The sequence below is a fragment of the Pseudorasbora parva genome, chromosome 2, assembly GCF_024679245.1.
Source record: "Pseudorasbora parva isolate DD20220531a chromosome 2, ASM2467924v1, whole genome shotgun sequence".
Lineage (NCBI taxonomy): Eukaryota > Metazoa > Chordata > Actinopteri > Cypriniformes > Gobionidae > Pseudorasbora > Pseudorasbora parva.
The window spans coordinates 42,536,876-42,562,713 of NC_090173.1; the positions used below are offsets into that span (position 1 = coordinate 42,536,876).

Consider the following 25,838-nt stretch of genomic DNA (forward strand, 5'->3'; position numbering starts at 1 on the left):
ACATGACGTAATGACACGAATTTCCTGCGGAATTAGAACTCGTTATTACAAGCTAACCGTTGTGAATTGGGCTAAGGCAAGGAGATCGTTTAGAATACTGCAGTTGTAATTATACATTTTCCTGTTTGATTTTAAAGCTCTGAGAGTAACGGCTCCTGAATATCTTTGTGATCTTTTAAACCCAAAAACATCCGATTGATCTCTAAGGTTTTCTGATCAAAGAGTGCTGATGATTCCTAGAACCAGATTAAAGTTGAGGGGTGATCGTGCCTTCTTTATTGCTGGGTCAAAATGGTGGAATAATCCTCCAGTTTCTCTCAGATCTCTTCAAAATCTGAACTTAATTCCAAGTTAAAAATGTATCTTTTTACACAGGCTTATAACTGTCCCTAGAGTACAAGGATCCACCACCTTTAAGAGTTTTGATACGCTTTATTTCAAGGACTAACTAAACTGTTTACGTTTATTTCTGTCTTTTTTTAGCAACGTTTTATACAGCACAGTGGTCTACTTCTGTTGTTTTTATTGTACTTTAAAAAATACATTTTGATTTGATGGCTAGGTCATTCTTACCATTCCTTGGTCTCTTTATCCCACTCCACTACAATCTTAACATGAGGAGGTCCTCCTGGTCCACAGGATTTATATGCTCTACAAAAGAGAGATTGAGGAAAGACATGTTTGTCTCATGAGAGCAACTGAGCAGCTAACACTCTGTCAAGAGCAAAAACTCTTATAAACTCATTCAACGAGCAGGTGCATTTTTGACATAACGCACCACCCAGAATAACCGTGTAAAATAGTTTTCCACTGTATATAAAGTGTCTGTGTTATAAATATTTAGAACAGGTTAAATAGGCCAAACAGCCACTAGTGTTTCTGTTGAAGAGCTTGAACGGCAGATTACATGCTAAAGCAATGAGCGCAAGCTTTGCCATTTGAGTGCTTATCTGAGCCAAACACCTCCTAGCCTAAATTGAAGAACCCTTGTTTTATTACATTTGTTAAATCTAATGATCACACTGCCTGCACACTGAAGCAGTTGATAAACTTTTCATCTATACTCATTAAAGCATCTAGACTAATGTAATATTTTAGGAGGTTTGTGTAAATTCTGCTTTAATAAAAGTATAGTTTAAAAAAAAAAATGTATGTGCACCAATGGTGCAACAATGTGCATGTCTTTTAAACCAGTCAGTTGGACACCTAAAATGTAAGTTCACACAACATCTGAACACACTGGTCATGCATAACAAACCTTTCCACGGTGGGGTGACATAGTGGCTGCTCCTCTTGTGGCAACAGATATGTGATCCCAACCACTCCTACCACACGCAGACTAAAGGGTCCAACCTAAAAGAATCAATCCGCTTTATTAATGCAAGTTGTACACAAGAGAAAAAGCCATATTTATTCGTACTGATCCCATCAGACTCAACTGATACAAATGAATAGCTGTATTTGACACCCATAGAAGTAGAGCAAGTAGAATAATCACTGACCTGAATGTAAACCCCTGGCCTAAGTAGGTGACGCATTTTCTCCAGAATTTCTTTCTGTAAGACATCCCATGTCACGCTGCGTTCTAGATATAGTACGAATGGAAGACCAAACCTGCATCAAACAGAGAGTACTGCATTGATTTTCCACTTTGTGATACATTATTGTCTTTGTGAAATGTAATACATTAATGAGTTTACTCCATGCAAGAGATCAAAAATAATGGAACATTAACTGCTGTGTTAGCATGAGGGAAAGACAATAATCAGGGTGTTTGGCTGTTTTTGGCTGTTTTTCTGTTTTTACCTCCGTCCTTGATGGCCAGTACAGGCTCGGTTACAGATCAGCAGAATCATTTTCTCACACCCAGTGTTTTTGTTGGGTGATGCTGGATTTATTGCTCCTTGCATGAAAGATGGCGTTCGGCTGCTCTCCGCTCCGTATTTCAAATTGTTCTGATTCAAATTAGCAAGGAGGCTCCCTGAAAATTGTTAAAAATGTTACTTACATCATTCAAAACACTAGTAGGAAGATATCTAAGCTAAGTTAGTACCTATGCTTTCAAATACAAAGGACTATCTTTAGCTTATTAGTAGTTATGTTTTAATAAAGGCTGATTGGTTATGATTAGGATTATTTTACATGACAATACATATATTTTTTCTTAAGCCCAAAGTATCCGTCAGTTTTTTACATGTACACTAGAGTATTAGTGTATGTGGCAAATATTGTCATAAGCACAGCCCGATTTTTCTAACCGCACAATACTTAGCTCAATAACTTGTGTCGTGAATATTTGTTTGCACTAATTATTTGGTCCAAAAGAACAGACTAACTTTAGACTTTTAAACAACACTGACCCGGTTCATTGTTTCACAGTTAAAAAAAGAAAAAGACGAAACAACAACAAACTCTTGCAGATGCAACAACAATAAACGGCAATGTTGACTAGTGATCGTGTAAAGGGATTAAGACACACAAAAGTAAATACGGACATTTCCGTCAGTAATAACTTCTGGAGAGAAAAAACACAAGACCGATACTGGGTAATGATTAAACTTTCTAGTATGTATGTGTTAACCACCTATGCATGTTCATGCTTGCTACTAAAATGGGGAATATTTTGAAACGTGTTTGGCTGGAGGCCTAAGGGTTTCGGGGCAAAACTGATGTATACTTTGGGCTTTAACCAAAGTGCAATACATGAAAAAGTACCTCTTTTAGAGCGAATGTTTTCTAATCTAAAAGTCTCAGGAGTTTCAAAAGCAAAGATTGAGTCACTTTCTTGAATGATATCAAGATCGTCGTCATCGTCACAAAAGGAGCGGTGGAAACCGTCGTAATACATTTCAGTCAGGACAAACTGCACAGACATAAGAGAGACAGATGGTCAGAAGTGGCTTACACTCAACATCCCGGTAAAACAAGGCAAACAAACAGGAAATGGCTTTGGTTGATGACGTTAAATGGGAAGACGAACACACAAACAGCAATTACTGTAACCCTCCATCAGTGCCCACACCTCAGTATTAATGGAGAATCAATATTGTATTCAGGGAAACAGAAAAGATCTTTACACCAAGACTTAAATTCGATACAAAATAACATCTCAGTAAGGTGCAAAAAAACCTGTGAAAACTGCACCTGGTCTGGTGGGATCTTGGTCTCACGTGATACGGAGTCTCTCAGTCTGGACACAGTGCTGTTGAGTGGTACGGCCACACCAATCCTCATGCAGTGGGAGTACTTGCCTTGATAAACCACGGTCACATACAGAGGCCTGCGGGATGTCAAGAGATGCAACAAATTAATCCAAAGCAATTTATAGTGCACAGAGACAGCCACCCTAGAGCAGCCATGTGTACAATAATGAAAAGGTCATGGATCATCTCATGCAAAGTTCAAACCTACAGCTTTCTGGTTGCCAACTCAGATCTTTAGTACATGTTCAACCTAACCACAAACTAAAAAATGGGCCCATTCACTCCAAAATGAAAATTCTGCAATACTTTACTCACTGTCATGTTGTTTAAAACCCATCAAACTTCCATTGATCTTCCAAAGGCAAATTAAGATATTTTAATGAAACCCTAGATATTTCTGTCCCTCTATTGAAAATCCACACAACCAAAATTCATAATGCTTCAAAAGTTCAGGAAGACACCATGTTTGAGTGTACCATATTTGATGAGCTGTATGTATGTGGTTTGATCAATGTTAAATGTCATTAATTACTCACCCTCATGTCGTCCGACACTCGTAAGATCTCCGTTCATCTTCAGAACACAACTGAAGATATTTTTGGCCTGTCTGAGCAACAAAAATTTTCAACAAAAATATCTTCATTTGTGTTCTGAAGATGAACGGAGGTCTTACGGGTGTCCAACGACATTAGGGTAAGTAATTAATGACAGAATTTTCATTTTTGGGTGAACTAACCCTTTAATAATGTGGTTAGAAGGACAGTTGCCCTCCAGGACAGAGTTTGCCCATCCCTGATATAAAGTGATCGTGTCGGTTTCATCAGAAGACTTGGATTAAACCGCTCGATTCATATGGTTTTCTTTTACAATGCATTTATAAACTTCTTGAAGCTTAAAAGGTTGGGGAAATTAACCTTAAACATAGGAACAGAAATATTTTAGGTTTCATTTAAAAGATTTTCTTTTAAAGATGAACAGAAGTCTTATGGATTTGGAATGACATGATTGCAAGTGAATGAGAGATTTTGCCTTTTTGGGTGAAATATAAATCCAAGCAGATACAGCATAAAGCACTACACTGAAGTTGTTATTGCATTCAGCAGCCTGTAAGGACTGAAAGCATTTAGCATTGCTTTAATGATGCTTGATCACCTCTCTAAATGCATTAGGAAGCAGACTCATCTCTAAAGAGGAAAAGCAGTGTGCAGTAGCCCCAGAAGACGAACCCTTACTGGCTAAATCAACTCTTCATTAACATCTGCCCACATGAAGTGGCATAGCAAGGAAGGGTTGGGAAGAAAAGGCCTATGAAATAATACACAGCGTTAACAGCAACTGCGAAGCATGGATAAACAAAATTAAAGAGAGGGAAAATTAAATCTACTCTCACAGACAAGGGCGACTATAAGTCAGCGCTTAAGTTGCACACCGTTGAACTTCCAGACAAAATTTCCTCTTTTCTCAGATCGGTCATTCTTCATGCTGGCAGAGCATAAGCTCCAAATCTACTCTGTCTCTGCACTAATGCATTTCAGAGTGGAGATGCCGACAGTGCAGAAAGCTACTGTGGGTGGACGGGTCAAAATACCCCCCCGATTCCTCTTGATGATGTAGAACTTTTTGAATTAGGGATGATAAGAAGTCACCGGCTGGGTTTTACACAATAATGATGTGTAAGTGGAACCTTCCCAGCTATTCTACTCTCCCTGGGACTAGGGCTGGGCAATAAAATGATAATTATCACCATATAATTTTCCTTGATAAAACGATAACAGTTTGATAAATTCTCTATATAATGCTTACGCGCTATGCGTAATGCTGCTCATGCGTATTGCAGACCGGGCTTCTGGGTGCTGCACGCTGTGTTGTTTACAGTCCGTGGCTAACTGCTTGGAGGATCGGAGTGAAGTGGAGCGAGAAAAATTAGCAATAGTGAAGAAAAATCAGTGCTCACGACCAGCTCGGAGGACACAGATATCGTTGACAAGTTAGTTCCCTCAACTTCAGTGGTTTGAAGTGGATTAAATTCCGTGTGGTGTACCTACGATAAGCAGTCCACGTACTGCTTATCGTAGGTACACCACACGGAATTTAATTATTAAATTATATATAATTTAAAGGGGGGGTGAAACACTCAGTTTCAGTCAATCTCATGTCAATCTTGAGTACCTATAGAGTAGTATTGCATCCTTCATATCTCCGAAAAGTCTTTAGTTTTATCATATTTATAAAAGAAATATAGGCTGTACCGAGTCTTTCCAGAAAAAACCGAGCGCCTGGAGGCGTATCCTGTGGGCGGAGCTAAAGAATGACAAGCGCGCAAAGCGGTGACGTCCTCAAGCGTGGAGAAACCCATCTATCTCAGCTAATACAGATAATGATCCACAATCAAATCTGAGGGAGAAATAAATTGAACAGGAGAAACGGCAACATCAGGACGTCCGTCTCTGTGGTATGTAAGTTACTGTATTTAATGGCCTCTCCACATTTGTGTGTGTTTACTCGCAGTGTATGAGGACATGATTCGGTTTATGGACTATTGTATGCGACTAGACCTTAGAAGTAGCAAGCAAAACGGTTTTGCACGTCAGAATACTGTAACGTTATACAGAGAACAACAATGGAGTAACCGTTAACATTTAAAGCATTTGAATGACGAAGCACGCGATCGTGTCGTTTACTGATGTTTACTCATGCGTCCGTAGCCAAAAGCAGAGACATTTGAGGCAGTTTAAGTTAACTCACCGGCTGCTTCCAAAGCAGGACCGAAGCTTTAGCGCTGGGACTGCTCCGTCAAAAACACACTTCTTTGGTATGATTTGGTAAAGTCCTGACAGCAGTGGCGTGTAAATCCATTTTGAGACGCAACTGAAATGATGTTTTGAAGCTTCCCGTCATTTCTGCGTTCAAATCGGTTCAAATGCAGCGCTGCCTTCCCGGAATGCTGTGCTGAAGTGTTGAAGTCGCTCGACGTCACCCATAGGAATAAAGAGAAGCGCGGCGCCACATAAGTGTTCACGGATGACTGGATCTGCACCTGAGAGACTGTTTACAGCGTGCTCTAGTCACGCGTGCGCGCACCCTACCGGGAGAAGAGCCCGTACAGCCCATACAAGGACCTTCCGCTCTATTTAACGTCAAGTAGACCCATACTCGAAAAAAACTCGCCGAAACTTGTGAGAAACCGGAAGGAGTATTTTTGACACAGAAATACTCCATCAAACGTCCAAAATTAGTTTTTGAAACTTTGTCTATGTTTAGGATGGGAATCCAAGTCTTTAACAGTGTAAAAAGCTCAGTATGCATGAAACAGCATTTCACCCCCCCTTTAATTTAACATTGAGCTATATAACATTGAGCCCAACACAGCTGTAAATCTACATTAACCACATTCACGCACAGGCTTATCACCTTGTTAGTTGTAGTGGGTGACAACAAGCTAAAGTTACCAAACTATAATCACTAAAACATTGGACTTGTACATCGCTATCATAATTGTTTGTCTTCGGTGATGTATTAATGACTCAGCATCGCCTGTATTATAAGAGAACTAATTTCATCCAATGTTTAAAATCAATCAAATAGACAGCCCTTACTGGAGTTCCACAACTGCTGAACTTTGCTCTCTCCCTCCTCTCCTCTCAGTGGACCAATCCACTGAGGCAAGAGAGGGAGGACTCAAAATGTTTCTCAACTTAAAACTTTTTTTTTTTTTTGCCTGTTTGCGTTTTTAGTGTTTTACTACTTACATAATTAAGTGATATATATATATATAATGATTGTATTGATATATAGTGTTGAGTAAAAAAATGCTGACCACAGTTGTAATTTAACTTTAAATATCACAATAAATGTAAAATCTTTATTTCTTTAAAGATATCGACTGATTTGGAAAATTATATTGTGATAATTTTTACAAGAATTATCACTTTCTTTGTGTGAAATGGTGTGCTTTAAATCATGGTCTGTCTTCTAAGAGTAGGACTTCTTTAATCATTAAATGTCTACAAACAAATTCAGCAGCTTAAAAATGCCTCTGAATTAAACCAAACACTCTCCTTGATCAACCACTGAACAGGCCTCTTAAAAATAGCATCACAGCACCTCAGGAGAGAAGCAGAACAGGATGATAATTTGAAGGGAAAAGTATATATTTAGCACCTAAGCCAAAGAGAAAAAAGGCAACTTTAGAACTTTTGGATTTTATAAAGGAATATTTTGAGTAAAAGGAATCCAAGAACTATCAAAACAGATATTCATGACATATCTGTGGTATGCTCTCAGGCTCCAGTGTCCTTCAATGAAAACAAAGGGAAAATGCCTGCACTGTACAAAAAATATGCTTATAATGAAAGGCTATGAATAACAAGTGTTGTTAGCTTCAAAATATTTTTTTTTTTTTTGATAATTGAAAAAAAAGAAAGAAAAAAAGAATAAAAACTGTCAAATCGATTAATCACATCCAGAATTATAATCGCACCAAAAGTTTATGTATACATAATATATGTGTGTACTGTGTATAATTATGATGTATACACACACACACACACACACACACACACACACACACACGTATGTTCATATTTAAGATTTTTTTATATATTTATATACAAAATATTTATATTTGCATTTAATATAAATTGTCTAAATATATTCAGAATATACATGCAAATATTTCTTAAATGTATTGACATGAATGAATGAGTATGTATTTATATAAACATAATTATACACATTTATTATAGTGCGGGTATTGACACAAATTCAAGTTTTCGATTCAATTTTTGATTTGATTCGATTAAATTCAATATTGATTATTTTGGATATATATATCAGGTTGGTAAAATACATGGCAAATGTTCTTAAGGAAAACAAATCTCTGAAGTAATGTAAACTATGGGAGTCAGTTGATACTACATTGGCATAGCCTACTAAATTAACTGATTTGTATACATACACTTAAATTACACTAAATTATGCTTTAAAAAAAGGTATAATATATATATATATATATATATATATATATATATATATATATTAGGGCCGGGACTCGATTAAAAAAATGAATCTAATTAATTAGAGGCTTTGTTAATTAATCGAAATTAATCGCATTTTAATTGCATATAAATATTTGACCTGAGAACAATGAGAAGTAATTTTTCACATGTATTTTTAGTATACCATTGAATAATGACTGAATACATAAGCTTAATCAACAAAATATTGTTTATTTATTTCAGTCCAGCAGACCAGCGCAATGTTTGCCATTAAGTATAGCAAAAGCATATTTGGGATATTTGAGTCTCGATGTGCTGCGGTGAAACGCAAATTCCTTGTTGTATAGCTTGCACACAACCGTGCTCTTGTCGACGCTTCCATTCTTTCGTTTTTTAAAACAAAATGTCCCATCCACGGGGCCAAGCAAAGCAGTCTCATCAGCTTCTTCGTTCATGTTCACTCATGGTTTGTTGTTGTCGCGACTCCGGAGCGCTAGTTGGTGTTCCAGTATAATCGGTCCATCGAAACTCATTCATTGAAAAACGTTCTGCGGTGCAAAAATAAGTGCGGTTAAAATATATATATATATATTTTTTTTTGCATAATTAATTAACGCGTTAAAGTCACGTAATTAATTAACGCGTTAAAGTCCCGGCCCTAATATTATATATATATATATATATATATATATATATATATATATATATATATATATATATATATATATATATTAGGGGTGTAACGGTTCACAAAATTCACGGTTCGGTTCAATACGATACACTGGTGTCACGGTTCGGTTCGGTACGGTTCGGTATGTTTTAGATAGGCCTACAGCAAAAAGAAAAAAATGGCAGATAAATTACCTTTTTTTATTATTTTTTTATTAAAACTAACAAAGTATGATTTTTTTTTTTTACATTGAACAATGATGGAGCTATACTTTACGCCCGTTTCACACATACTCCGTCTGCAGTGCGTGTGCGTTGCGTATTTTTTTCCGTACCCATGTTAACGGATGACAGCTACACTGCACGCGGATGCTGTCCGTCAGTCCGTTCCAGGAGCGTTGCGTCTGCAGCAGTGCACGGATCGTTTTCGTACCGAGTCTATTTTTTGCTGCGCTGCGTTGCTGCATTAAAGCGACAGGACATTGTTCGCATTAAAATAAACATGTACTGACGCAAAAATCTAGTAATTTCAACACGGATGCATATCATTTAAAATATACTCTTGTTTCAAAGTCAACACATGGCTTTTTTTCTCAAGTAAAGCAACAAAACGACACCTTACCTGGCATTTAGGTAAAAAATGTGCCATAATGGAGAGCACTCGTACTTTCTTGGAGGTGAAATGCAGTTATTTTTGACCTGCAGGATTTCTTTTCAAAGGGTTTAAAAACGAAAGAAAAGACGAGAGTCGGCTGTTTTTGAATCGCCTATTCTAAGTTTCTAATTTAAAATGTGTAATTAGCGTGTGCGGTGCGTGTTGCGTTGCGTGTGCGTTGCAGGAGCCCCACACCCTGCTTTCACATATGCTGCGTTTGCAGTCCGCAACTGATCCGCTGTTGCACACCACAAACACAGCATTGATTCATTATTTTTTATTTAAAATCCAAAAGTTTTTACTGAACATGCCTCGTCAGAATTCCAATTCTCTTTGTTTACTCTTTAATAGAAGTCAGGTTATGTAGCCTATTACATTTAAACAACATTTTATTAAATTCATTTATTCATATTTATATACTTTAGATTTAGCTCACACAAGTGGCAAAACATTTAAACATAGTTTGTAGCCTTAAATCACAAACATTTTAAATTAGAAACTTACAATAGTCTATTCAAAAACAGCCGACTCTCGTTTTTCTTTCGTTTTTAAACCCTTTTAAAAGAAATCCTGGAGGTCAAAAAGAACTTTGCTTTTCACCTCCAAGAAAGTACGAGTGCTATCCATTATGGCACTTTTTTTTAACCTAAATGCCAGGTAAGGTGTCGTTTTGTTGCTTTACATGAGAAAAAAAGCCATGTATTGACTTTGAAACAAGAGTATATTTTAAATTATATGCATCTGTGGTGAAATGACTAGATTTTCGCGTCAGTACATGTTTATTTTAATGCAAACAATGTTCTGTCGCTTTAATGCAGCAACGCAGCGCAGCAAAAAATAGACTCGGTACGAAAACGATCGCCGCACTGCTGCAGACGCAACGCACCTGGAACGGACTGACGGACAGCATCTGTGTGAAAGCTGTGATCCGTTAACATGGGTAGTGAAAAAAATACGCACCGCAAACGCACTGCAGACGGAGTATGTGTGAAACGGGCGTTAGGTCTCATATCCGCGGCTATAAATGGACCACTCGCCGCGGTGATGTCTTTTGCCATTTGAATTAGTTGGAAATGTCTGTCTAAGTGCTGCGGGGATAGTTTGTGGGATAGTTTGTGGCTGTTTCTCCTTTTTATCGTCTTGTTGTCGGCGTAAATGAGATGATTGACATGACATGAATTATTCCCGCTGCTGTACCATCAGCAAATGCGACATACCGTTGTTGTTTTTTAATCCATCACTTTTGCCAACACCATCATAGCTTACAGAGAATCCAAAGTTCACCCAAACACCAGACCACACCAGACCTCTTCTATTTCTCGTTTGTTAAACGCAATAGCCATTTTGCCACGAGCACTCAGCGCGTATCCTACTGAGTAATGGGCCTTTCACACCGAACGCGGCTACGGCGCCGCTGCGCTAAGAAATCCATTCATTTCAATGGCTTGCGCCGCGCAAGGACGGTTTGTTGCTGCGCCGACCAAAGCGCACGCGCAGCGGAGCACACCCTTGACGAGCTTGCGCGCATGCCGCGGTCAAAGTTCAAAATATTTTAACTTTTGCCGCTGCGCTCTGTGACGATTACCCGCGCGGCCAATAGAAACGGTACATCGAAAGAAACGAGCACGGAAATCAAAATGGATGAACATCTTGTACTGTGCGTGTCAGTGTACAATAATATTATTATAATATAATACACACATATAGGCCTACACACACAAACAATGTGCAAACAAGGCATATACATAATAATGATAATGATATATTGATATACGTCTTATTTATATGCCTTGTTTTCACACTGTGTGTGTATATATATATATATATACCTCTTCTTCCTTGCTGCTCTCTCTCTTCTTCTTCTTCTTACTAGAAGGGTTATTGCTATCGCTTAATCGCTCGCTTTTTTAGCACGGGACAGATACATATTTGCTGCTGATTGAATGAATAGAAATAGACATATAGAACTCCCGCAAAAAGTTTTGAAAACTCCGCCTACTTTGCGCTGGCCAGTGAAGCGCATCTGAAGGGCTGCGCTGAACCCCGCGGCAAGCGCAGCGCATTCCGCGTTCGGTGTGAAAGGCCCATAAGCGAGCACCTGACTGAGCAGCCTAAAACATATTTGGTGTTTTTTTTTTTCTTTCACTTCGGCGGTGTCAGGGGCATTGGCTGTTACGTCGTTTTGGTTATTAGGCTACCTTGTTGAACGCATATTATTATATTTCACACACTTTTTATTTTCCAAATTTAATTAATTAGTCCAAGAACCGTTCGGTACATAATGCGTACCGCGTACCGAACCGAAAGCCTCGTACCGAACGGTTCAATACGAATACGCGTACCGTTACACCCCTAATATATATATATATATATATATATTAGGGGTGAAGTCGAAGATTCGATGCATCGATATGCAGGACCGGATTCGACCACTGATCTCATGGTCGAATCTTTGCGGGTGTTATGAAACGAGGATCATACCATTTTGGCAATATGGGGGTGCTCAATATTAGTGTTATAAAGACGTGTCGCGGGACTCGGCGCTGAGCGATCGCCCCTTTAAGGGCACTGAGCTTCGCAATGGATGTGCCGCTCCTTTAAAATTTGAACCCATATACACAGAGAGCGGCATTCGACGCCTGTCAGCGGCGATTAAATGTATAATTCCCTCAAATCGTGAATGTACATACTGATTTCACCCTGTGCTACAAGATACACTCATCGTGCAGCTCTTCTGTCAGAAGTCGATTCAAAATTGAGCTCGCGCGTATATAATGTTCACGTCTGCCTGGTGTGAGATACCTGAGACACGGCGCTGAGATATAGATATATATATATATACACACACACACACACACATTTAAATGGTGGCTGTCATAAAAACTTGCCAGATTTAATCATAATGACAATGAATAGCCCATGTAATGTGGTGCATATCATTAGCAAAATTCTCCTCTTTAGAGTACATTTTTCTAGCAGACTGAGTTTATGGACACAGGACATGTTTTTCTGAGGTAAATGTGACGTTACATAAAATTGTTTACAAGCCATTTTACTTATGTCTTTCTGCAGTTGAAACACTGATTGAGCTATTCTATGTAACATGATACGGATTTCATTAAGTTGTCCTGTATCTTTTTACACACTTTCAGATGCTTTATAATTGATGATTCATAGTTATTGGCACTGTTACTGGAATTAAGGTGGAAGAGAAGATCCGTTCATTTGTGTTCCGCGCTGCGAGTTCTTCTGAGCTGAGCTGGGGCAGAGCATTCTCATGCCACAATGCCAAAACTATATTGTTTTTATATTTTGTAAAACATTTTTGTATTAAAATAGACAATTTCAAATCTGAGACTTTGTTTCATATTTAATAGTCATAATTGTTTTGCTTTATTGCGAGATGCGCACTACATTGATATAATTAATTACCTGAAAACCGGATGACTAATCGATTCTTGAGATTTAAGAATCGATAGTGTTTTGTAAAAGTGAGAATTGATTAAAATCGAGAAATCTATATTTTTTACTTAGCCCTATCCATTTGACAGCCCTAAAATAATATATACATTACAAATGTAAATAAAGTTAGAAATATTGTCTTGGCAACTAACAGATTTTTTTTTTAATAAGTAGAGGCACTAAATGTCTAAAACTAATATATGGTAAAACATATATTAAAGCTACATAGAAATATAAATATAAAAACTAAAAAAAACTATATACTTTATAAAATTGAACTAAAATGAAATGGAAACTGAAAAAAAAAATATATATATATATATCTTAATAATATATATATATTATTATTATTTTTACTACACTACATATGGAAATTGAGACAATAAATATGGAAATGGCATGGGACTGGTGTTTTACTAACTAACCTTGTCTGTGTTAAGCTAAATCATCCAATCATATGATCACATTAACTTGTTAAACCTAGACATTTTGAATGATATTGTACAATAACACCAGATGTGACTCTTCATAAAACACTATTTGACTTGGAACTCATGGGAATACCAGCAATAACTTTTCTTTAATAAAGTCCTTTAATAAAAATGATATTCAAGCCAGTTTTAAAACCCTCCAGTCCCAGTTTGATGATAATAAATGTCTCTTGAGCAGCAAATCATCATACTAGAATGATATCAAAAAGATTATGTGACACTGAAGACTGGAGTAATGATGCTGAGAATTCAGCTTAACTGTCACAAGAATAATTTACATTTTAATATACATTTACATTACGCTTTTACTGTATTTTTAAAAGACATAGATGAAGCTTTGGTGAGCATAATATAATTCTTTAAAAAAATATATATATATTTATATATATATATATATATATATATTTTTTTTTTTTTTTTTTTTTTTTTTTAAATGTAATTTATCAATTTCTATAGATACCACAGAGCAACATGTTTCATGGTTAGTGAGGATATACTGTAGGATAACAGATGAAACAGATCCACCCCAAAGCTACAGATGAAGCATGTTGATGCCAAGGAAATTAAATCAGGGTCTCTCTGACATCAGTACTTACCGTGTGTGAGGTAATGGAATCGGGAGGGAGATGCAAAGAAAAGGATCAAAGGTGTTGCTCTGTTTCTGACAGTGGGGACAGGTAAGCGAGGATCTGGAATCAACAGAGGTTGCAGTGAGTGATTTCAGCCAAGAAAAATATTTAAGTGCAGTCGTCAGGCAGACATGAAGGATCATACCTGTACTGAGCTTGAAACAGCTCCTGGACAAATGAGCCAGCTGAAAGAGGAGGTGAAGGTCCCTCTAACGCTGCATCATCTTCCTCAATTGGTGGCTATGGTGACAAACAGGAGAATGTTCACAATATTAACACCAGTAAGGCAAGACAAACAGGAGGATGGCCAACTACTGAATATGCATAATAGATTTGCATATGATGCAACATCATGAACATTTCTGTAATGCATATGAAATATCTGAAATGCATATGAAATTGATCGTGCACAGACAGCAACTACAACAAATAATTATGGCTACATACACTGGGATTGACAACCGCATTTACTTACATATGCGAGTCTTGAAACGTCTCGTTCAAATAAAAACTGACAGTAGTATCTCGAGTACTGTCTGCATGAACATGCATCAGAAGTCAAGCTCGTATTCTCTTACCAGTGACCAAAGTAATATCAAGGATGGCAACGTCCATAAAACTGAAAAGTCTTAGGCCTATCACTTTGAAAATGACAAGAGTCAAATTAAGCCACAAGTTCATCCGTCTTCATTAACCGAGAGCAGCTTCAATGTAAAGATGCTCTTTAACATTTGTGCTTGTGTCTTTGGCAGCGTATAACACCACAGATCTGAGTCACGCACAGAACACAAAACTGTTGGGTGTAGTTTCGTTGGAGAACCGTGTCTGGATCTAAAACTTTCAGATAAAATCTCATATCTCTGTCGCTGTTAGTTACCAAAACCATACATGAAAACCTGCAAAACATGGTAGACATGTGTTTGGGCAGAGGGTCTCTCTCGCACTGTGAAGTGACAAACTAGCTGTCCAGTTAGGATGCGTTCACACAGCATTGGTTTGCCAAGGATGCGAAAATGTACGGGTTTGGTTATAGAATGCGGTTAATGAAAATTAAATCTGACAACAATGGTCTCATAAAGCTCGTTTCTAAACGCTCATGGACAAAAAAAAACAGTGTTTTACAGCATGGACATAATAATTTACAATAACTGCCTGTTTCTATAACAACCAGAGCTTCCAGGCAGCCTTAGTGTTGCGACGACTGTACTAATCAACAATTTGCACTTTTATTTTGAAGGTGGAGCTGATTTCCCCATTTTGGGTGCTGCACTTTCTCCCATTCATAAGTAATCGGACTGCACTGTGTCCGTCTTTCTATATAAAGTCTTTGCTATATGTGATTGTAACTTTATTAAAGGGATAGTTCACCCAAACATTAAAATTTTATATTTATCTGCTTACCCCCAGTGCATCCAAGATGTAGGTGTGTTTGTTTCTTCAGTAGAACAAAAATGAAGATTTTTAACGTTTCAAACGTTGCTTGTATAATGCATGTCAATGGGGTGTTTTCTATGAGTCACTATGAGAGTAAAAAATACACAGACATACGAGTCCATATTAAACCCTGTGGCTCGTGGCAACACATTGATGTCTTAAGACACAAAACAGTTTCTGTGATGAAAACCAAACAGTATGTGTTATTTTTTTATCTCATATCAGACGAATCCCATCCAGTATTCCCAATGCCATTACTTCCGGCAGAAAGGTCAAAACCCCCGCACGATCATAGATATATATTTATTAGGGCTGTCAAGCGATTACATTTTTTAAATTGCGATTAATCGCATGATTGTCATGCGTTAACTCGCAATTAATCGCAATTTAAACGCTGATTTTTATTTGTTGTAAATGTATCTTAAATTAAGATACATGGCCTGTTTGTGTGTTGGCAGTGCCTGTACACAACCATCCTATTACGATAAAAATCCATCAAGTGTTTTTTTTTTTTATCTCCTTAAATGTTTTCCCGTCTCAAATAGAGCCGTTCGACGTCACACTGTTGACGTCATACAGTCGGACGCCCCTCCCACGACTGTTGATTGACAAGCAATTTCAACTCAGACCCCACCCTGAACGAGCTCAAGCTGTCGTCGTCATAGTCCGCCATTGTATAAGTAGAGACGCTGGAGCAGAATGGCGTCCAAGCAATTATGGTTTTCTGTTCTACGGTGTAATAATGAACACAGCAGTCATTCTGATGTTCCTAAATCCGCACTACTGAAGACGCAGTGGCTGAGATTTGTTTTTGCCAATGCTTATATGTCTGCACGAACCGCGAAGGGTTAGAATAAACCAGGTTTTGCAAAGAAGCTGCTCCTGTACTCAGATCTTTACCAGCTCTTCGTGTTCCTGCTGCACTTCCAGAAGAAGTGAGTGTAGTTTGAAACGCTTTGAGATGAATGATGAAAAGTTTACAGGGTAAGTTAAATTACAGCATGCTTTCTATGTTCTCAATATAATTCATAGTCCCACATTAATAATGAGTTCGTGTCAGCTAGGGATGGGTACCGAAAACCGGTATTAAACGGGCCCCGGGGGTGAATTTTGAAAGACCGTTGTATCGATAAGCTCGGACGTTATCGGTTCTTCTGTCGGTACTTTTGAAAATACACGTGTGGAGAAAGAGAGAGAGAAAGAGAGAGACCACGAGCAAAACGACAGAGGACAGAATTAAACAGTCAAACATAGCCTGGTTACACTTTAGATCTGTGATAGTCTGATTTTATTTTAGATTTTGGCTTCCAAAGATTAAAATAATATTTATGTCTAGCGCAACTTATGTAGGCTATTCCCTTTGCAGCAGTAGCCCACGCTGTCATTTCTCCATAAAACTCAAACGCAATGACAGAATCAGCACGATCAGGGATTGTTGTAAAATACAGTCTAGCTACTGTTGGTAAATTGTGGGGTGCGTTTTAATAATAAAAAGAGCGATTAAGCACAAAAATGTGCGCAAGAGGATGTTCCCAAGTCGGCGCGCGCCCTCCGAAACAGCCCGCAACGAGACGAGCAAATTACACTTTCGGTTTCACACTCGCGTCTAAACGATCAAATGTACACAAACATCTATGTCAAAATCCCGGCTTGGAGAGTCTCTTAAACACAACAGTTTAACAGTTTTAGTTTGTGTCTAAAATGGACGTAGTTATTATGGATATAGTCGGGAGAAAGTGTAGTGTATCTGCCTATTATCAGTCGCCTAGAGCTGCACATCTGTCTTAAAGAGGCAGTGGTGTTAATAAAAATGCTGATGAATTACTACGAATTAAACAACCAAATGCAAAGAGAAAATCACTCACAGCTCTTGAATAAATAACTTCAGCTTTATTACGCATTATTTTGGCTATTTATGATAAACTATGCAGTGTTATTTTACTAGAATTCTTCCTGAAATTACAGCACTGTATAGGCCTATATAATGTGTATTTTTGTTAATTGTGTGTGTGTATATATATATATATATATATATATATATATATATATATATATATATATATATAATCTCAAAAAGTACCGATAAGAATACCGTTAAAGTACCGGACCGATAAGCAGTATCGGTAAGAGTAGTAATACCGTTAAAATCTTAACGATACCCATCCCTAGTGTCAGCACAGCTTTAAAAGAGTAGCGCCTAGCGCGGTTCCGTTCAGACTTCAAACACACTTTGCAGCGGGGTATTGTTAATTGTTCTGTGAAAAACTGAACCAATTACGAATGACACTGTATGTTGTTAGACGCTATCCTTGTTGTTTGTGTATCTCTGTGGCAAACGCGCGCGGGGAGTGCTGAGCCATTACGGGAGCCCAGAGGGGAGCGTCAGCGAATTTTAAAGAGAAAACCGATTTTCATTCACATAAAACGTCGTAAACTAAAAACTCAAATTAATCCATAAAATCGATTTATCGCCCAGGCCTACCTAAATGTTGAATTTTTCTGGAGCTGTCATCTTGTCCCGAGTCAGACTCCGGTTCATATTGATAAAGTTGCACCGATCTGTCCTGAGAGACTCTCTTTCGCCTCTACTGTTGTCAAGGGCAACAGCTCCACATGCTGACCCACAGAACAGAGGGATGGGGTCATTGATCATTTAAAGCTGTATGCACTGAAATGGCTTGGTGTTTTTGACCAGGTAAAATGAGTGTTTTCTTACAATATTAATACAAATTTTTAATTAAAGTATATTTCAAAGTTTTCATTTAGACACTAAAGAATCATACTTACTTGTATAAAAATGGCATTATATGACCCCTTTAAACTGTGTTCGGTTACGAAAGGTCAACACGATGAAACTCTCTAAGATTATTCATTGTTTCTGTTATTATGCTTGATCTGTGGATAACACACTATGGTTTCTCAAAAAATTACTGTCTGCTGGCATTTATAGCTGTGAATCGTGTTTCTTTGGTTTTTTTGTCAGTTAGATCAAAACAACTAGAGATTGTATTGTTCTTCACACACAGTAACTGAAATGTTATACTGTTAAAAGAAGCGTCTCAATAAAACATTGCATAGATAGACTACGCGTTGATAATCTATCTAGATAGATAACCCTTTGTGTTTTGATCTTCTCAATGTGGACGGCTGCCGCGCGCTGTGACGCCGTGTTGCTTCAAGAGCATCATCTTGCGCACGGGATGCACATACGCTTTGAGCCACTCTGTATTATAATACTTTGCACTAGAAAGATTATTACGGTAATAGCCTTTCTTGTTCAGGGTATATGCAGGAATCCTGAAGTTAATTTCAATACCTTTTTAAGACTTTTTAAAGTCCTTCTCAAAATATTTTAAGACCTCATCGCACTTCAAGTTCTAATCGGCAACAAACCTTTAATAAACAGTTGTAGTCGAATGTAAACTTAAAATCTCTATCGTAGGTCAATTTTGTATTGTTTGCATATCTGTTTTACAACGTATGGAGGGCGACACATCACCTAACTGTGCATTACGCAAAATACGTGATGTCACCCTTAGACAGCGCTCGCCAGGGATGGAAATTAACTTTTTTCAAAGTCTACCACTCAATGTTTTTACCAGCCACTTTTTTGTTTTTAACAAATTAATACTACAAGCTCTACAATACTTGGACAGTTTATTTAATCTCAAGTCTCAATGAAATACTGACATACTGACCAGTTTTATGGTTTTTAGTCCCAAGAATGAAACTATTCGTTCTGGCATCTTTGAAGCGTGTTGACAACATACTGAGCATTGTCAGTAGGGATTGGGAAGCACCGAAATCAAAATTCTTGGCCGAAACAAAAAAAGAAGAAACAAAAGCCGAAAACCGAAAAATAAAATTCAAACTAAAATGTTTAACTCGACCTCACTCATGTGTACATTAAATAATAATGTACAGGCCTACTGGCCTGCAGAAAGGTACAGAAATTTAATAAAGTAATCAAATGTAAAATAACTGCATATTTAACTGTTTAAATGAAAGATTAATCCTTATTAAACTTACAAAAGCTATTCAATCAATAGCATTGTTTAATGTCAAACTAAATATAAGGACATCACTCAGGCAGCAGTAAAGGCTACTGCACCTTTAAGACCTGAGGCAGGGATATGCTCGTCTTTCTCGACTGTGCATACTATACAGTTCACTCAAGGCATATTCAGACTATGTCTGTTAGGATACTCATCAAGATGGACATGTTGACATACTTCTTGTGTGAGTTTGTCCGTTTAAGCGCAAGATTTGAAAGAAAACTCAATATTTGCGCGCTGTGAGACTCGCGCGTCTTCACGCGAGTGATGACGGAGAAAACGGCTGGTCATATGCGCACATACGGCAGCACTCGGATGCATTGAACAAAGTTTACAAAGAGGTGAAACAGCTCGGTAGGTGAAGCGATTTTACCCTCCACAACTCTAAATCAGCCGCATTTGGCTGGTGGCGGTGCTAATTTCCATCCGTGGCGCGCGCGCTCCGAGCCGATCTCAGACTGAGCGCCCCGTTGTTTTTTAATACTTATGGGGATGAAAATAAATATATTCATAAATACTTTATGGAGTCAAACTCTTTTGACAAAGCTTGAACAAAATACTTTCAAAATTTAAGATTTTATAAAGCCGTGATAAGACTTTTTAATACTTTATAAGGGTCTTAATTTTCCCAAAATTGATTTATCACCTTTTAAGACTTTTCAAGACCCCCCGGATACCCTGTTGTTCTATTTCTTGATCTATAATATGTTTCTGCCTCATTAAAAAGATGTGCTATACATTTTAAATAAATTTATTTTCTTAGTATATAGGCCCTATTTCTATAAATAATCTGTTTTTCATGAATGTATTTTGTGTAATATTTTACCAGATTTAGAGCTACACTTATTCACTTTTTGTGGTTTTCTTTATTTTTTCCCTACTAAATGTTTAGATTTTATACAATTATTGTGCACTTGTGATTTTGTAACTTTTGCTGAATTATTTATTATTATTATCTAGTGTATATTAGTATTTTTGTCATTGTGATTATATATATTTTTTTTTATTTGTTGTTTTTCTTTATAATGAAGTTCTCTGTATTTAGTAGAATGGGTTTAACTCACAAAAGAGTGATTATCAGTTCAACAAAATGAGGTATAGAAATTTTACATATAATTTTTAAACAAAACAACATTGGTATCGGATTAGTATCGGTATTGACCAATACTCAGAATTTTTTATATCAGATTAGTTCTGAAAAAACGGTATCGATGCATCCCTAGTATTGACCCAAGACCATTCCTTAAAGGGTTACTTCACCCAAAAATGAAATTTCTTTCATTAACTCCTCACCCTAATGTCATTCCACACCCGTAAAACCTCTGTTTATCTTCACACACAGTTTAAGAGACATCAGTTGGTTAGTTAGTCTCTTTTGAAGCGTTGAAAATACATTTTGGTCCAAAAATCACAAAAAATACGACTTTATTCAGCATTGTCTTCTCTTCCGCGTTTGTTTTCAAACCTCAAATAAAGATTCAAACGGTTATGAATCAGCAGATTGATTCGTGATTCATATCTCCAATTTCACATGATTTCAGCAGTTTGCCAGTTTGACACGCGATTCGAATCTTGAATCATGACCATTTGATTCTTTATTTGAGGAACACAGAAGAGAAGACAATGCTGAATGAAGTCTTTTTTTTTTTTTTGACCAAAATGTATTGTTGATGCTTCAAAAGAGTCTAACTAACCAACTGATGTCCCATATGGACTACTTTGATGATGTTTTCATTACCTTCTGGACGTGGACAGCAAGTGAGCATACACTTACATTCAAAGGACAGAAAGCCCTCGGACTAAATCTAAAATATCTTAAACTGTATGTGAAGATGAACGGAGGTCTTACGGGTGTGGAACGACATTAGGGAGAGTCATTAATGAAAGAAATTTCAGTTTTGGGTCAACTAACCCTTTAAAAATCCAGCATTTAGACCAGAAAACATCTGCAACTTGATACCTACAAAAGCGCACAGGAGAACTGTTGAGTAAAGGTGAATCTGATTATGCTTTACCATTAAGGAAGCGCTTGAGTAAATAAATAAACCCCCAAGACAGTGTAAGTGATTAATAATCTGAGAGACTGACATTATTTTATATGTTTAAGATTCCAGCAAAGCATCTGGCTCTCCGGGGCAGAGCAGTCAGTCAGCCAGGAAACTGTCAGCCTTGTGCTCCTTGGCACAATCTCTAGGAAACCACAACGTACATCTAAATCAGTCAGACAAGCTGAATGACCTCATGCGAGGATGCAAGTGGCTGACCCTGACCAGGACACCACAGACTGCAAAAAGAAACCAAATGAGCCCTCCTCCAAACATGCCATAGGATGTGACTTAATGTCCTATGTATTTGATATATAATGCAGAATTTAAGTTCCCTAAACTCTTTTGCCCTGTCAGACTGATGTCTGATGCGAGACTCCTAGCTGTCATTCCAGGGCAGAATGGCTCTATAAATCCAGCCACGTTTGGCTCTTCTCCTATTCTGGTATTTAAACGATTGAAAGCTCAAGCTTTTATGGGCCTGTCAATACAAAAAACCCATTCTGTGCAACCTTTGTAAACAGCAAGAGTGGTTAACAGTCTCCAAATTCAGCTGACTTCAAGAGGAGAACGTATAACATCCTTTAGCCCTATTCGGACTGGATTAGTTTAACATGGGGACGTGGGGGTAAAGTAATTATAACAAGAGGTTCTTGGTGACTTTAGTCCTGTCCGAATGTGCCATCTCGGTAATCATTACGGACAATGTCAGTAAAGATTACCGAGACTTTTACCTTCTGGAAAAAGGTCTGGAAAAATGACCCCGGGTAATACTAATCCCGTTCGAATAGACCTGCTGTAAAAATGTATGGTAAAATTCCGTCATTTCCTGTTTAAAAGTTTTTAAAAAAGCGCATTTTGCGACCTTGGAGGCGCTTGAAGTATTCGGTTGCGTTGTAGGTGGTGGGACAGATCTGTAGAAAATGTCCGGTATTTTCCCCATATCATTTAAAGCAAAAAGAAGATCAAAAGCACTTATTAGAGGCACAACACATTTTAGCTGTAGGAAAGTGTCTATTACCAACATAATCCAATCAGAATCGTTAGACTGGACCTAACTGTTTATTAAAACACACATATATATTGGAGACGGAGTTCAGACTGGCGCTCAGGTTGTGTGTTTGCTCACGTTATAACGGTAACGTCATACGCACATGACGTCAAGGAGGTGCGTAAAGCGAGTTACTCCTCCCACTTCTGCTAGTTTTACTGAGATGTCTTATCCCGTGCGAATTGGCCATTAATATTACAGACGTCATGAGGTAAAATGACTTTACCCCCATGTCCCCATGTTAATCTAATCCCGTCCGAATAGGGCTTTAGACCAAGTAGCTATGAACCAGCAGAACGTTGGGTCACTGCACTATGATATCAGCCATACCTTTATAGTGGCTCTTATGTTAGGGTGTACAAGATGGTTGAGGTCTTCATGGACACGGTCCAGTAGCCAGAGAAGGAACTCCTGTGCGTCGTGCTGTGCATTTCCCCGGTACTGCATGGCACTCTTGGCCACAGCATTCTACCAAAACACACACAGAATATTAGTCAAGCTTGGAACAAGAAGGCACAAATGTTTCAGATGTGAGATCAGATATAGAAAGCTACTAGTCAGTGTTTAAAATTTAGCTTTTTAGGGGTTAACTTTATGTTTTAAACCCTACATTGTAAAAAAAAAAAAAATGTAAAAAATAAGTTACCTGGTTGCATTGCCTTAAAATTGAGTTAATTGAAATTAAAATTGAGTTAATACAATGAAATTTTTTTGAGATTTGACAACCTTTATTAAAATATTATTAAAAGATTTTGTAAGCATATTGGGTAATTGTGTGTTTGATTTCTGATCACACAGTGAAACATGCCAAATAGTGCTATTTTCATGATTTATCAATTTTTTTATGTGGTTCAGCAGATACAAAAATATTTTGAGTTTCTATTTATTAAACAAATTTCCTTCATTGTATCAACTCAAATTTTTAATTTCAATAAACTCAAAATTTTAAGGCAACCAGATTACTAACTTTAAGTTAAACCAACAAAAACCAACAAATTATTTTTACAGTGTACCGATACCCAACGGTACCTTTTTTCGGTAGTTAAGAGATAAATCGATAACTGTAAAAAAAACTTTAACTTATTTATAGAAGTGTTATTGATATTATGCCAGAGCTACCTTGGTCTGCCATTGTCGGTGATGTTTGTTCACTGTAATATTTACCAGTAAATAGGCTATAGACACTTAAAGGGTCATGAAACCCCAAAACACTTTTTTTGAGATGTAAACAGATATGTATAGGCTGCACATCATTGGAAACACTAAGGGTACTCATTAATGGTATTCATATGTGAAAAGAGTTATTTTTGCATTTTTCAGAGCGATTTCTGTCTTCCGGTTTGAAAAGCTTAGTCGGAGCAACGTCACAAATGGTTTCGGCCCATTTCGGCCCAAGTATGGGCTGCTGGGCACATGCTGACGTCGACCGCTCCGAGCGATTCTCGATATATATTCATGACATGAAGCTCATTCAGTCCAATCCCTGCGCTGTAGTATGCATGCAAGATAATTTATTTAATATGCATGAGACAGTCACTTCTGTCAGGCTCGTCTTACATCATTATTGTAGAGATATGGTGGGGAAGTTTTGGAAGCAGCGTGCGGAAAAGTCACAGAGGAAAGCTAGGCGTTGTGCTGATATGAAGTAACGTAAGGGCGCCGAGCGAACTGTAACCGGCGCCGTCTGTGGAAGCCTTTGCTACAAAGGCTCGGTAAAGTAAAATTAACTTGAGCAATCGCACGCCGAAACTGCAAGCGTTGACTATCTAATTTATGTCAGGAGTACAAAATAACCAATCTGTAATCTGTAGGATAATGAACAAAAGCCACGTCCTCTCCGTTTTATTAGTCGTTACAGCCATGCACTAAACCGCATGTGTTCGGGCTCTTAGTGAAACGTGCATATTTGGACAAATATAGATTTAGCTGCCGAGTGATAGACAGCGCGGATCGTCACGGCAACCCAGCGCGCGTCGCTCTGTGCTTCAGATGCGCGGTTGAGACTAGCCTCAAACCCCTTCGCTTTTACCCCGATCTAGAATTACACATATCTATCACATCGCATGTTGGGGTTCACGTTCTCTTATCACGTCGGCGCGTTGTTCATCTTGCCAAACTGAATGTAAGATGAACTGCTGAATGATTTGCGATCTCTGCTGCACGGCACTCATAGCTCTCTCATTCGCTGTACTCCTCCCTCATTTAATCTCACTGTTGTAAACAATGCCAACGTGAACCAAGAACATGTCTCAGATCCGCTGTAACTGCTGCTGTTGGTATCGCTAATCAACCTACTGACACTCCCCTATTTATGCAAACCATTCCCTCTTTCCACACAATACCATCCCACCTTTTCACAGTCGACCACTCCCCTTTTAACAAGACTTTTCAAATTGAAGGTGTGAAAAAACACCGCTGCAGCAGGGGGGTTTCATGACCCTTTAAGGAAGTGATGGATTGAGAAATCAACTTTCTCTTGAACTTTTGATATATAAAAGGTCATGATAATATAAGATTATCCTGTAAGTTTCAGAGCTGAAAACTTCCTTGTCAAGGAAAAGCTTTTATAGACACCAGGCTCAGCAAACGGTCCTGTGCTTCTACCGATGTCAGTGCGTGACGAAACACTGCCTCTACAGAATAATGAGCACATGTAGTTCAGTAGCTCCGTCCACCGACTATGGCGGGCTTGTGCTAGCAGCGGGTCAACAACAATACATCAAGAAAGATATTGCACTATTCCTGGTTGTGGAAGAACACAGTTGCTGCATAAGCTTCCTTCAGATCCTAATATTAGGCATGAGTGGTTGAACTTTATTTTTAATGAAGTTCCAGCTCACAAGGGGAAGACCTGTTCACTTCAGTTCACTGTAGGGTTGCACTATATACCAGAACAGTACTAGAAAAGTATTGCGATATCCTCCTATTACAAACGGTACGATATGGAAATTTATTAGTACCGGTACTTTAAGGAGGACAGCGCTAATATGAGCTGTATTTCTTCATTTGCGTGGATGTTTGACAGCAGGTGACGTGTGCAGAGCTCTGCTTTCTCCATTCACTAAACATTGGAAGTAGAAGAGTTAAATATATACGCACATATATATTTAACTCTTCTACTTCCAATGTCCTACTTCTGGCAGCGCA

General features: G+C 37.9%; 1 protein-coding gene across 2 annotated transcripts in view; it reads right to left on the bottom strand.

Moving 5' to 3' along the window:
- The window catches only part of usp31 (ubiquitin specific peptidase 31), a 44,776-nt gene that overhangs the window by 9,628 nt on the left and 9,310 nt on the right, over positions 1–25,838 (bottom strand). For both annotated transcript variants that reach the window (XM_067420576.1, XM_067420577.1), the window contains exons 2-10: positions 23,022–23,159; positions 14,252–14,346; positions 14,074–14,166; positions 3,145–3,280; positions 2,716–2,863; positions 1,807–1,981; positions 1,503–1,614; positions 1,259–1,353; positions 574–651 (exon numbers count right to left, since the gene is read on the bottom strand). In XM_067420576.1, coding sequence (XP_067276677.1) covers positions 574–651; positions 1,259–1,353; positions 1,503–1,614; positions 1,807–1,981; positions 2,716–2,863; positions 3,145–3,280; positions 14,074–14,166; positions 14,252–14,346; positions 23,022–23,159 — 1,070 coding nt within the window. The remainder of the gene's footprint in view (positions 1–573; positions 652–1,258; positions 1,354–1,502; positions 1,615–1,806; positions 1,982–2,715; positions 2,864–3,144; positions 3,281–14,073; positions 14,167–14,251; positions 14,347–23,021; positions 23,160–25,838) is intronic.